Below are 13290 nucleotides of genomic sequence, written 5' to 3' on the forward strand. Positions count from 1 at the left end.
TATCCCCAGTATTGTAGATCTTCCCTGCGGGAACTCCTAGGCATGCCCAGCTACTCGCCAAGACGCCAGCAGCTTTCGGTTGGCATTTCTCTGTGCCTAGTCCGCAGCGACTGTCGTAGTGTCGCTCACTTGAACGGCTTCCCCGCTGGCACTTGAAGAGAATTCGGTCCTTGGCATCTTGGCGACGGGATTCAGGGCTAGAGAATCCATCAAGACAATGAGGATGTGGGCCAAATACGAGGTTTCATGCTCCCAGGCTTGGCGAGCAATGATGCTGGCGGCTGTGGCAAGGCACGTCTCGGCGCAGTGCACGGTTACATTGATGTCTACAAGCTACGAAATGAGGACACTGTATAAAAATGTAGACAAATGCTTCATATCACAAGGCGGAACTCCGCACTTCCCAAGATATCAGGTCGATAGAGCCTGATGGTTCTAGTAATACATCCAGCGTCAAACTAGTTTACGCTGCAGACCCCCTCTACTCCTCCTCCGCATCCGTCTCATACGTGAACTCGTCCGGAACGGGGGCATCTTCCACTCCCTCCTCATCTTCATCCACGGCAGTCAAAACACCGGCAGCGGCGGCAGCTCCGCCCAGGGAGGTGTAATCAGATAGGGCGGCACGGGCAGCGGCCCGTTGAGGAGTCTGCAGGGCGGCCGCGCCAATGGCAGCCTGAAGTCGGTCCTGAAGAGTTTCGCCCGCTGGTGCGGGGGCTTGAGGCTTCTTACGGCTTGCCTCGAGTTCAATGGTTTCCCGAGGCTCATCGGGCTGGTTGTCGAGAACAACAACAACACCACCGGTGGGCTGTGAGAAAAGGTTAGTAAATATTTCAAACAGATGAAAGGAGTTATGGAAACATACCCTCTTGACAGGCTCGTACCGCGGGTCCGGGAAAGTAAGGTACTTGAGCTGGGCTGGCAGAACTCTTGACAAATTGTCCAACTCGTACCCAACCTTCTCCCGCTCGGCCTTCTTCTTCTGGCCCTCCGCGGCGACCTTCTCAGCGTCCTTGGCTTCCTCTTCCTCGGCTGCTCCTTCCTCAACATCCATCTTCTCTGGAAGCTGGTCCGATACCTTGGGTGTAGTCGGTGTCTGGTCAATATCCATGCTTTCCCGGCGGGCTTGCTTTTCCCGACGCTGGGCACGACGCTTGGCCTGGGCGGTGGTGGAAAGCACAGCAGTCTTAATCTTCTCGGGAGCCTCCTCGGCCTTCACCTGCTGCTCGGGAGGGTAGTCAAAGAGGCTGGGGCGAGTGTTGCTGTGGAACTTGAACTTTGGAGCCTCCAGCTTCTGGTCCACACCGATCACAGCCGTGGGGGCAAAGCTCAGAGACAAGAAGTGGGAAAGAGGGAACCAGTACCAGTACTGGACGAAGACAGCGGCACCAACAATGCCGGGCATGTTCAGGTTGCCGGTCTGGGTCTGCAGGCTGATGGTGCAGTTGCGGCCACCAGCATCGATGATACCCAGGGCAACAGCGCAACCAAACTTGGCCATGGCATCTTCATGGCGATCACCAACCATCTTCAGCATAGCCTTGCGAAGACTGGTGACGCGAGGGTTCATGGCCTCGTTTTGCTGGACAAGAACCATGGAGAGGGCAATCAGAGCACCCTGGCGCACAAAGTCGGTAGAGTCCTTGAGCATCGGCTCGAGAAGATCGATTGCCTCGTCCAATCCAGTTCCAGCGCAGGAGATACCCAGCGCCATAGCCGCACCATACCGAACATGAGGGTTGTAGGACTCTGACAGCAGCTCCACCATGCGGGGCACGCTCTGATGCTTTCTGAACAGAATGAAACCCAAGCTCAGAACAGCAACACGGCGCACATCATCGTTTACATCGCTGACAGCAACGTGGAGGAGCTTGCGAACGGCCTTGTTGCTACCGCTGCCGCAGTAGGCCAGGGCAATTGTCATGATACCACCGTAGCGGAGAGTGGGGTCGGGGTCGCCGAGGAGACCATTGATGAGCTCATCAGCAGCCTCCTGACGTCCGTACATGATCAGAGCCATACCCATAGCCAGACCGCGGACGATCTTCTCGTGTTGGGTATCGTGTGCGTACTGAATCATATCCTCCAAGACCTTCATGTTGCCGGTTCCCAGCATGACCAGACCCATGGCGAGACCAACAGCCTCACCATTGAGAGCAGAGTCGGTGTAAAGGACATTACGAAGGTCTTCGTAAATGCCTTCATCACCAGTAGCCATACCCGCAACACCCAGGCCCAGAGCACCACCGTGCTGAACAACTTCTTCCGTGGCCTTCTTGAAGTAATCACGGATGATGTCGACAGCCATGCCGCCGTGGTTGGCATAGATGAGACCGTAGGCGTACAGAGAACCGCCCTGGCTGTAAACTGAGTTTGAGCTGCCCCCAACACCAGCAATCTGATCCTTGGGGAGGTAGGGCTCCAGGAGAGTCTGACCCTGGTTCAGGTTGCCACGATGGATCACGCCCAGAGCAGCCGTAGCCGTGAACTTGGACCAGTTCACAGCCTTGCCGAGCCACTCCAAGTTGTCACGGAAGAACTTGTCACGAGTCGTTCCGGCGTGCATGAAAGCATTTGAGATTGTGACAGCCGTGTGGAAGATTGAGTTACGAGCCTCCAGACTGTCGCGAACCTTGTCCAGAATGGCCATATCTGTCCTAGTATTCTGGTAGAGGAATTCTAAGTTCAGTTCGATCGTCTTGAGACCATCGAGAATCTTGAGAATATTCTTGAAAGCAGAGGTTGCCTCATCCGAAAGCTTGCTCTGCTCTCCCGATGGCCGGGATGAGCTCGATTGGTCGTCAAGCAGTCGGTCAGACTCCTTGGGCTCCTCGTTCTCATCCTGCAGCTTTTCGGCCTCGGCTTCAGGCACCAATTCAGCAATCTCCTGGCGAACCTTTTGGAGGAACTCTTGAGTGCTGTTATCGTAAAGGTCGAAAGAGATCTGGTAGGCAACTGCGAGAGACCGCGAGTCGCCCTTCTCGACCAGCTGTCGGAGAATGTTGGAGGCCATAGAGTGCTCATTAAGGTAGACAACGCATTTCGCGATCGAGAAGTAGTCGGGGGCAGGGATCTCATTGAGGAGGTCGAGGATGAGTTTCAAGATCTGTTTGACAATACTATGTTAGAGCCAGCACTAATTTGCATAAGACCGGAAGGCTAAACGAACCTCATTGCGGAAAGCCCGTTCCTGAACAATTCCCATGCAGATATCCAGGACATACTCCATGAGTTCCTCACTGCGGCGGAACTCGCCTTGCTGCTGCTGCTTCTCATCATCGCTAGCTCGGAGAATGGCCATGCGAAGCACCTCCAGGCTCTTTGCCTCGATAGAAATACCAATGACTTGACGATAACGCTTTTGACGGAAGCACTCCTCGAAAAGTCGCTCGATCACGGCCTGCAATTGTCTCTGAACACCACGCTTCAGGACGAGGGATGTCTCCTCATGCTGAACACTGGAGTCATCGCCACCGGGGTGTGCCGCATCAAGGCCAGGAACTTCCTGACGTGAGAGCAGGGACTTTGATGGCAGGGCAGACTTTGAGAAGGGTGTAATTGGGGAGGTCAAGCTTGCAGATGTACTCGTAGCGCCATCACCGGATGCAGGGAAGGAGTTGTTCAGGTTGGCGGATTGATCACCGGAGCTGCGTCGCTGGGCGGCGGATAGAGAGATGAAGGAATCGACGCATTTCGCTGTGGAAACGCACCCAATTGTTAGCAGGTTGACCACAAGGCCTGTGGATGATACGAGACAACTTACCGATAATGGTCTCCTCGTACTCGCCGCCACTGTCGAGCTTGAACAGCTTCCCCGCGCCCAGAGCCAGCACCATGCTCTCGTTATATTCCTGCAAGTGATAATATACCTTCGAAGCGACTAGGGCTGCCAGTTCGCGCTCTGGGAACGATTCATCTTCGTAGAGAGCCTCACTGGATGGAGATGGTCAGCCTGATCTTGTGGAACTGATTGGTCTGCCATGGAACGGTCAAGCGCAATAGAATCGACGGCGCGTCCCAACAAGCTCGTAGGATCATGCTACTTACATTTCCGGAACGGCATTCACAACCTCTGTCCAGAGCAGATCAATCTGTGAGTCTAATGACTTCAAGGCAAAGACCTTGAGCTCTGGGTCAGGCTCCGAGAGAAAGCCGACCAAACCGGCGGCCGAAACAACTCCGACCATCTTTATGAAAGGGAACGTCCGACGTCAAGATTGACTAAGAAGAGCTCGGGCTCAAAGGATGTCGCTGTTGTTGAGGTGATGAAGCAACGTGGACGGCAGGGAGCTCGGGGAGAGCTGCGAACGAGCCCCAGAGCAGCGATGGTGGAAAATGGAATGGGTCACCCTGTATCGGATGACGACAATTTGAAACAAAAACGAATTAAAAGAGATGAACTAGATGAGACGAAGTGGACGTGGAAATGGAAGCTGGGAGCAGTCAACAGAAGCTTTGAAGGCGCGAGTCAACGTCAACGGAGGAGCTGACTGTTCTGGTCACGTGAGCAAATGACGCCCATGCGGTCCGAGAGCGTTGGGTGTCAGGTGGTAAGGTCCGGCGGACATTTGAGACTTGCAATTCGGGCGACGTCGATGGCCTATTAAATAGGTGCTCGACACCCAGTAACACCAGCCAGAGTTTCAGCGATACTGCTAATTCTCCGTCTGAAGCTTGGTTCTCTCCGTTCAACCGCCATGTCAACACTTCTCCCGTTTCGAGACAAGCGGCTACCACCTGTACCAGCTGCAACTTCGATGTACCACCACGATCCCCTGCTGCAAGTTGAGCGCCAGACCAAATACATTCAGCGCAACCTTCAGACATTGATTGATGCTCAAAGCGAGGCTCTATTAGCAGGTCTCGCGCAATCTCAGCCTGGAGATACATCCGCCGGTAGCTATACGCCGGCGTCCTCGGCAACTGGTCGAGCTCGGTCTCCAGCGACCACGCCTGCGCGACAACCTCCGCATAAGAAGATTGGGCTTCGCGCCGCACGGCAGGGTATATTTCTGTCCATCTATGACCTGCTAAAGCTGCGAGAGGAGGAACGGGACATTCTATTGTCCCAAACGGACGAACGCGATAATGCGCTTCGCGAAATTCAAGGGTTCAATTCGAGAAGAAATGGTCTAGAAGAGGCCATATCATCCATACACAATGACCAAGAGAATCAACAAGCTAAACAACTACAAGAAGAGGCTCGCGGCCTTGAGACTGACATTTGCGAGCTGGAAACCAAGCTATACGAGATGAAGGCCAAACACCGGAATCTGATCAGCAAGATATCACATATCGAGAACTCTGTCGAAGCAAAGCTATCCTCCTTCAACGAGTCACTATCCCTCCTTCAGTCCGATATTCAGACATATCTCCGTGATCCCCCAGTTCAGCCGCTGTCACAACGATCAAGCGAGTCTTCATTCTACTCCCTAAACCCCAAACGACGTACCCTCGATATGGCAGAGGAACATTGGAAGTCAGAGCGGGATCGTCTACATAAGAGACAGCACGAAGTGGACGCGGAGGTTCTGGCACTCGAAGAAGGAGGTGGGGTTTGGAAACAAGCCATAGCCGACGTGTCTGGCTTCGAGAAGCGTCTCCGGGCCAACATGCGGCATTATATCGAGATTCAGTCCTCTGCGACCGATTCAAATAACACAGAGCTGTCAGAGACGATGGAAGAAGTCGCGGCAAATGTCTCGGAGGACTTGGACAAGACCGTTCAGCGGTTGGAGACACATTTGGAGCTTGCCGAAAAGAAAGACTGGAAGTTGCTGGTTTGCTGCATTGCTGCAGAGCTCGAGGCGCTCCGCGAAGCACGCGGAATGCTTCTTCCAGCCTTTGGGCTCCCGGTACAGGACGATGCGCCGGCCTCCCAATCACCGTCATCGGAGGAACAAGGTTCAGAGGAACCTACAGATACGCATCAGAACTTATCCGATAGTGATGACTCTGAGCCTCCCACGGATTTATTGAAGGATGGGCCTGCTCAGCATCCAGATACCGCGTCAAGGTCCGATGACGATGAGCCAGACCCAGCCTGGCTCTGATTTGCATGAGATAGAATTATATGCATCAAGCGCTGAAATGTATAATGAATGAATGATACCCTCCACCATTTAACACCTAAGCTATTCATTGTGGCTCCGTACGTAGATGATTGTCTCAGTAATTCCGTTGTGTAGTCGGGTTGCCAGGCATTTGGGCCACGGGCGGGAAAGCCTCTCTTCTGACCATCCCAACCAACATTAACTTCCGTCCGGCTTTCTTCATGAACGAGCCATCAAGGATTGACCGGTTTCGATCAGCCTGAAGGTATCTGTCGAAACTATGGACCTTCCCACCCCAACATTCTCTTTCCACCTTCCCTCGGTTCATGATGGCTGCAAGCTGGAATGTCGACTGTATCTCCCGGCCCAGTTCCAAAATATAGAATCGTCAACGCACCCACCCATTCGCGGAGCTATTATCGCCCACCCTTACGCACCACTTGGTGGATGCTATGATGATCCCATCGTGGGGTTTGTCGGTGGCGAGCTTCTACAGGCAGGGCACATCGTGGGGACATTCAATTTTCGGTACAGCAACCTCGCTCAGCTTCCAGATTTCCAAGGTGACTAACTATGATTACAGAGGGGCCGGGGGTTCTGAAGGACGGACCAGCTGGACTGGGAAGCCTGAGCTAGGGGACTATGCCTCCTTGTATGGATTCATGCTGAACTATCTACAAGCTTTGCATTCTGTGCTCGTGGCCAGAGAGAACGTCCCCTCCAGCGAAGCCGTCCACCTGGTGATCGGTGGATATTCATTTGGATCGCTCATCGCCTCGCATGTCCCGACACTTGATGTCATGCTTGACCTGTTCTGCAACGCAACAGCGCCCCCAATGACACCAATCTATGAGATTGGCAGAGCAGCGCAGAAGATCGCTACGCAGTCTACGCGGCATCTGCCCCCAGCAAAAGAGAGTCAGAACAACCAGGCTGACCAACCTGCGCCCCGCGCGACGACTACAATCTCCTACCTCCTCGTGTCACCATTACTCCCACCCGTGAGCCAGCTTCTGACTGCATTCTCCGCCCTATCAGTAAACGTGGGGGGCAAAACGTCAGCTCAGGCCCGACCCGCTGGCCAACCAGCCGACCAGCTGAGTGCGCACCGGACGCTGGCGCTATTTGGGGATCAGGACACTTTTACAGCTGCCCGTAAACTGCAGCGGTGGTCAGTCGAGATGGGCCGCATGCCGCAGAGTCAGTTCCAGGGCTGCGAGATCGAGGGTGCGGGGCATTTTTGGCGCGAGAATGGTGTGGAGATGCGGGCGAGACGGGCTATCCAAGAATGGCTTCGATCTTGAGGATTTAAGGAGCGTGGTATGTATGAATGGAAGTCCTTTTTTTTTTTCTTTCTTGTGGCAAAAAGGACGCGACTATACTGTAGTACTGTAGATAGTACGGTATTAATGTACTCATGGAATCCACCAATGATGATGATGACACTTTGTATATTATGGTACTGTACACAGCTGCTCTACGTATGTATTGACCGATATCGCTGCACATCCCACATCCCACCGTTGTTGAGCTTTTGAGCCACTTTGAGCGTGGCGCATAGCAACTGTGTCTCACATGCAGACACATGTGAGTCGCTGTCAGGCTCCAAGACCAAGAGTCCGATCCCCCGTCCAGATGATCGCGGTGGAGTGAGGTCATCAGGGAAGGTTTGGGGGGTGGGGGGTCAAAGTCACGGCAATCTGCAGGAAATCAGCCAGATCAATATAGATCGAGGATCCATGCAGACATACATGCGGGCCATGCAGCGGGTGAGCTGAGCAACCAAAAAAAGGGGGTTACAGTAAGAAAATTAGAGTGTGTCATCATAATTCAAAACCGAAAGTTATTAGTCCCAAGTCATCGTCGGGCCGGGGAAAAAGTTGGGGGTTAGGGGGGGGTCATCGGGCGGAGTTCGATTGGCCCTCGTGACGTTTGCCCTCCTTCAGACCGCCAGAACTTGCTCCGTCGCTACATCCAGGGTTCTGTTCGGTTTCATTCTCCTCATTCTCATTCTTACTCTTCTCCTGTTCACAGTCGTCCTCGACACCCTCCCTGCCTTCGCAACTTAAGGTTATCGAAGCGATCGCCCCCTGTTCTCCAAGTGGGCCACTGACCCCGGCTGGATGGCTTGCTCCCGATGCACAGGCCTGCGATGTCGATGTTGGGCGACTCCACAATAGCCCATTCACAATGTCATAAACGTGATTCGGATAGCCTGGTCGCCCTTCCATCATCCCCGCGACGCTCCTTGCGCAAGGCCATCTCCATCCCGGCCGTGTCGTCGATCGTGAAGGATTCATGGAATTGGGCCGGGGAGACCCTGCACACCTATCGCGACGGGCTCTCCGCGGAACAGCGGAGACAGAAAGCAGAGATCGAGGATCGGAAACAAGTGTTATACTTGAAGATCAAGAATGTGAGTACAAAACCAAGGGCGGCTGGCTGTGTCCCGGGCGGGCAGTCGCATCTGCAGAGTGACCCGGCTGATCGCGACTTGGGCTGCAGGCCGTGTCGTACGAGGAGTGGTGTACATGCGCCAATGAACTGGACGTGTTGGAGGACAATATAACATGGAAGCGTACCGTCGAATGCTCGGAGTACTACCCGGAGGTGGTCCAGGAGCGGTTACGACAGCTGGAGGAGGCGCGGATCAGCTGCGACGTGAGTCGCATGCTGTTTCTCGTCCGGACGGCCCTCAGTCGCGACCTGGGGAAGATGAGCAACGCTTCCCTGTACCGTCACTCACATACTGGAACAAAGGACCTGATCGATCGGTATATGACGACCGCGCTCGAGACCATCGACACCTTGGTGGATTTGTCGGTACATAACCGGTGCGATGGGCTGGAGCTCAAGTACATTTTGGATCAGTTGCTGGCAGCGCGACAGGCATTTGGCCGAAGTGCGCTTCTGTTTTCAGGAGGTGCCACGTTTGGCATGAACCACGTTGGCGTTCTCAAGGCCCTGTATGAATCGAAGCTCATCCCGCGAATCATCTCTGGGGCCTCGGCAGGCAGTATTGTGTGTGCGGTATTTTGCACTCGCACTGATGATGAGCTGCCAGCCTTGTTGGATACATATGTGCATGGGGACTTTGCAGTCTTCAATGAGCATGGACAGGAAGAGAATATTTTTCAGAAGACGGCGCGGTTTTTGAAGTTTGGATCCTTCCTTGACATAAATCATTTGGCAAATACGATGCGGGCATGGCTGGGGGACATGACGTTCCAAGAGGCATATAACCGAACCCGCAGGATTTTGAATATTTGCGTGTCGAGCGCCGGCATGTATGAGCTACCTCGACTGCTCAACTACATCTCTGCCCCCAACGTGTTGATCTGGTCGGCAGTGTGAGTACCTATCTTCTTTCTTTCCCGGTTCCATCTTGTCTAATGTATCTCAGGGCGGTGTCATGCTCTGTCCCATTGGTGTTCCGGCCCTTCACTCTGATGGCCAAAGACCCATTGACAGGAGAGCCAACTCCTTGGAATGACCTCCACAAACAGTATATTGATGGCTCGGTGGACGGTGATCTGCCCATGACACGACTATCCGAAATGTTCAACGTCAATCACTTCATCGTTTCACAAGTCAACCCACACGTTGTGCCCTTCTTACCCAAAGAAGATGGTCCAACCAATCACGCCGAGCAGAGCTCATCCTTCATTCCTCGCTGGATGAATACGATGACCCACCTTGCAAAGGACGAGGTACTCTACAGAATGACCGTCCTCTCAGAACTCGGGGTCTTTCCCACTTCCATGACCAAAGCGGCTTCAATCATGAATCAGAAATATAGCGGCGACATCAACATCTACCCGGAATTGATTTCATCGAACTTCCCACGAATCCTTGAGAATCCAACCACTGAATTCATGCTACAGGCTTGTTTGAGTGGAGAACGCGCGACATGGCCCCGATTAAGCCGGATCAGGAATGCCTGTGCCATCGAATTGGCACTCGACCGTGCCGTTCAACAGATGCGCGCCCGGGTCGCTTTTAGTCCTGGCCAATTGGAGCTGCACATGAACGGTGTTCATCATTCTACAGAGTCTATAGAAAGCGGTATGGGACGAGGGCGTATCCGGCATCGCAGACGCGGTTCACTCAGTCACGAGCTGGAAGGAAGGCGCACGAAAGCCCTCTCACGCAGTAACACTGCGCAGGGACTGCGAAAAGCACGCAGTACCATTTCCCTGGAAAACCCCTCCTTCACCTCATCAAATGATTTCATCTCCGTGCCAACCCGGCCCAAGGCCCACCGCCGTCGATCAACCATCACCGTCGGCACGGGGTTCTTCTCAATAGAATCAGACAGTGATGATGACGAGGATTGCGGTCTATCCTACTCCATCCAATCTCGGCCTTCCCATCCCCGAGGTTCGTGGGATATCTCTTCGCACGGAGAAGAGTTAAGTCATGGCCTGCATAGTCCCGTCCGATCTCGGCGATCTTCATTCTCGTCTGGAAGGCGGCAACGGTCCGGCTCAGGCCATAGAGGCTCGCCAAAACAGGTCTATGCTGCTTCGGCTCGAGAGATCTCCATGGCTTTGTCGCCTTCGTCTCGTCATCTGCTGAGTATGACGCCGACGGTACACCCGACCTCTCCTGACTCGTTCACGCGCAAAGCGCGTTCATGACCGCACTCGAGCAGTACAGAATTTTCAACCAGATTTCCGTCATCGCAATAGTCGGGGAGACCTTCGCTCCTCCTGGTTCAACGCTGGCCACTCTCGGACGGGGAAGTCAATCCCCGGGACAAGATCCCCAACTCTTAGAATACCCATTTACTCTTTATTCTTGAATCCCCTCAATTTCTGTTCATATCGCCCTACCCCGTATACTCTACCCACTACACTGTCTTTGAAATTGGAACTTGATCTTCACCATCGTTCGGGATTCTCCTTTGTCTAGACCGGCTTGGCGTCGTACCTTTCGGGACATCCTTTTAACCTTGTGTTTTTTGGGCTTGATATGGGGTACAAGATAGAGTCTATCTTTCTGGCCTGCCATCACTCTATGACAGGTGTGTGGCGGTTTCAAGTGTATATAGCAGGGATGGACCTGGCGTGGAGGCGAACCCGACACATTTGCATTATACATTACGGTGGTGTCAAGACACAATATCGCTAGCAACACTATCTACTCATAGACCTTTGGAGTACTACGCGTGGTTTTGAGTTCTCCTTTTGATCGGCGCTATCTAACGCTTTCAGCTAAGAATACGGAGAGCGAATCTCCGCTCTTGGCATGTTGGGCTTAATGGGCTTGGTGCTAGATCCTTAAGATTCTTTTAGCAAGCGGAGAGACTGTTTTAACAGAAAACATGAATTGTGGTCCGGTAAGGTTAGTTGCAAAGGAAGGCACAGGCCCGAGACATGCGACATGCATTTAAATCGCCAATGTTGAGGACCGGGACTTTGCATCCATCCTCGTTCTTGTTGAGGTCATGACTACTAAGGTCCGTCTTGAGAATGGAAGCCAGCAGACTAGGACGAGCGATCAGCAATCAGCCCTCAGCTAAACTTCACTTTGCTCCTTCGCTCTCCGTCACTCGCCACGGCAGGGATTCATTCAATCCTAGCCGTGCTCACTTCCGCTCTTTCAACAGATGGTTAGACCGTCGATCCCTGAAGTCACGGCTCCACCAGACAGGCTAAAGGCACCTTGATGCAGTTTAGACGACCAGGTCCCGCCCACACTAAACCGCAAACAACCCAAGGCTGACGACGACACGGTAGACTCGCTTCAACTGTTCCAACTTCCAAGAACTCTGCAGCTGAAGAGAAGTGGTAGTAGGCCTGGACTTGCCCGGCTATCTCTCATCTTGAAACACAGCTTGGTGCCACCAGTGTTCCATCTGGTCTGGACAGCGGTGTCTCAAATCTAGCGATATCCCGCGACATGAAGATCATGCTCGCAAGATTTGCAAAACAGACATCTCTATCGCGGCTCACGACATGAGAAGGGTCTGCATCATGCTTTGCCGTCATAAAAACATGGCTCGGGATTGTTATTCCAGATGAGAAACCGTTCAAGACTCCGAATCCAAATTCCAGCCGAGCTGGCCCACTTGCCGATCGATTGCTGGCCATTGGACAGTCGGTTATCAATCAGTAGAGATCGTCCATCGACCCCGTTTCCAAACTGCAAGGGACAAGAATCAGGGCGAGAAAGAGAATCAGTCCAAGGGGACTAGCCCCCAACCCATAATGGCTGCCACTCTGATACATGCCCTGTCTCAGCCACGCTTGATATCCACCATGTGGCCGGGGTGGTAGGGCCAGATGATGACAAGAATCCTGGGTATTCGGCGACTAGGATGTGCAAACTGCCCCAGACCATCGTCAAATCTTGTCAACACTTCTCGGATATGCCGACAAAGCCCTGTTAATTGTGCCAAGAATATGTCTATAGTGACCCTCAACCTGAGGGCAGGGGACTTTCATGTTCCGAAATTAAGCTTCACGGCCCTAGTTCCCAGTCTAGCTCTCCTTTCTGGCGCTTGATCCAGCCCGTTGATCCACTTTGCGGAGCTGCGACGGTTATTTGGACTCGTTGAGCATCCTGATATGATCAGACCACCCCGGCAGTCTGATATAATTCGGAGTTCAAAAAATTCTGCACCCAGAGGACGGAGAGAGGGTCTAACCAGCCATGTCTGCCTTCCTTCTTTCGAAAGATCTGTTTGAAATGCAATTTAAAGCGTCATTTTAAATAACTCTGAAACTATCTTCTAGTTTATCGCTCAATTTGCGACTGATACAGATGATTTTGGAGGGATTTCTGGGGTTTCATACTTGTGGAACCCTGTATACAGTGGTAATTCAAAAGTCTGAAACCAGAGACCAAGGAAAAAAACCATCTAAATATGCTTCGACTTGACTTTTTTAGATCTTTCTGAATGTCTTTTGAATCCTCTATCTAGATATTCCCGGCAGTTTTATTCAACATGCCCTTTAAAGTATAGCTGATGAGATGGGTTTGAACTTTCCCGGGTGTTGCAAACTTATGGAACGCCACTGTACACGGAACAAGATCGTCGCGCTATTGTCTGGATACGCTACCTCGTTCAAGTTATCCAAGCGAATGTCGATACTTACCCCGTTGTGTCCCTGCAGAGCCACTTTACTTTCAACCTCCCCGGTTCCACCCACTAGTTACTTGACCAGTAGCCACCACATATTTCACTCAATAGTGGAAAATGTTTCAGCCCTGGTTGTGAATTGCCGAAAGT

General features: G+C 52.7%; 4 protein-coding genes across 4 annotated transcripts; 3 read left to right on the forward strand and 1 right to left on the reverse strand.

The window, feature by feature from the left end:
• Nucleotides 1-481: 481 nt before the first annotated feature.
• Nucleotides 482-4187, reverse strand: N7458_000751 (proteasome regulatory particle base subunit RPN2; the record flags this gene model as incomplete). The annotated part of the gene is made up of 5 exons (XM_056904145.1): nt 482-808; nt 866-3106; nt 3170-3696; nt 3764-3933; nt 4048-4187. 5 exons carry the CDS (start codon nt 4185-4187, stop codon nt 482-484), a joined length of 3405 nt encoding a protein of 1134 aa, XP_056771912.1.
• A 510-nt stretch (nt 4188-4697) lies between these two features.
• N7458_000752 (uncharacterized protein) lies at nt 4698-6053 on the forward strand (the record flags this gene model as incomplete). The annotated part of the gene is made up of 1 exon (XM_056904146.1): nt 4698-6053. The coding sequence occupies one exon, from the start codon at nt 4698-4700 to the stop codon at nt 6051-6053; it is 1356 nt and encodes a 451-aa protein (XP_056771913.1).
• Nucleotides 6054-6333: 280 nt separating this feature from the next.
• N7458_000753 (uncharacterized protein) lies at nt 6334-7357 on the forward strand (the record flags this gene model as incomplete). Its single annotated transcript, XM_056904147.1, has 2 exons — nt 6334-6581; nt 6637-7357. The coding sequence occupies 2 exons, from the start codon at nt 6334-6336 to the stop codon at nt 7355-7357; spliced, it is 969 nt and encodes a 322-aa protein (XP_056771914.1).
• An 854-nt stretch (nt 7358-8211) lies between these two features.
• On the forward strand, nt 8212-10693 carry N7458_000754 (putative Patatin family phospholipase; the record flags this gene model as incomplete). The annotated part of the gene is made up of 3 exons (XM_056904148.1): nt 8212-8469; nt 8559-9403; nt 9457-10693. The coding sequence occupies 3 exons, from the start codon at nt 8212-8214 to the stop codon at nt 10691-10693; spliced, it is 2340 nt and encodes a 779-aa protein (XP_056771915.1).
• Nucleotides 10694-13290: the final 2597 nt, after the last annotated feature.

This window comes from Penicillium daleae (genome assembly GCF_028827525.1).
Source record: "Penicillium daleae strain IBT 16125 chromosome Unknown utg000001l_segment0_segment0, whole genome shotgun sequence".
NCBI classification, from domain to species: domain Eukaryota; kingdom Fungi; phylum Ascomycota; class Eurotiomycetes; order Eurotiales; family Aspergillaceae; genus Penicillium; species Penicillium daleae.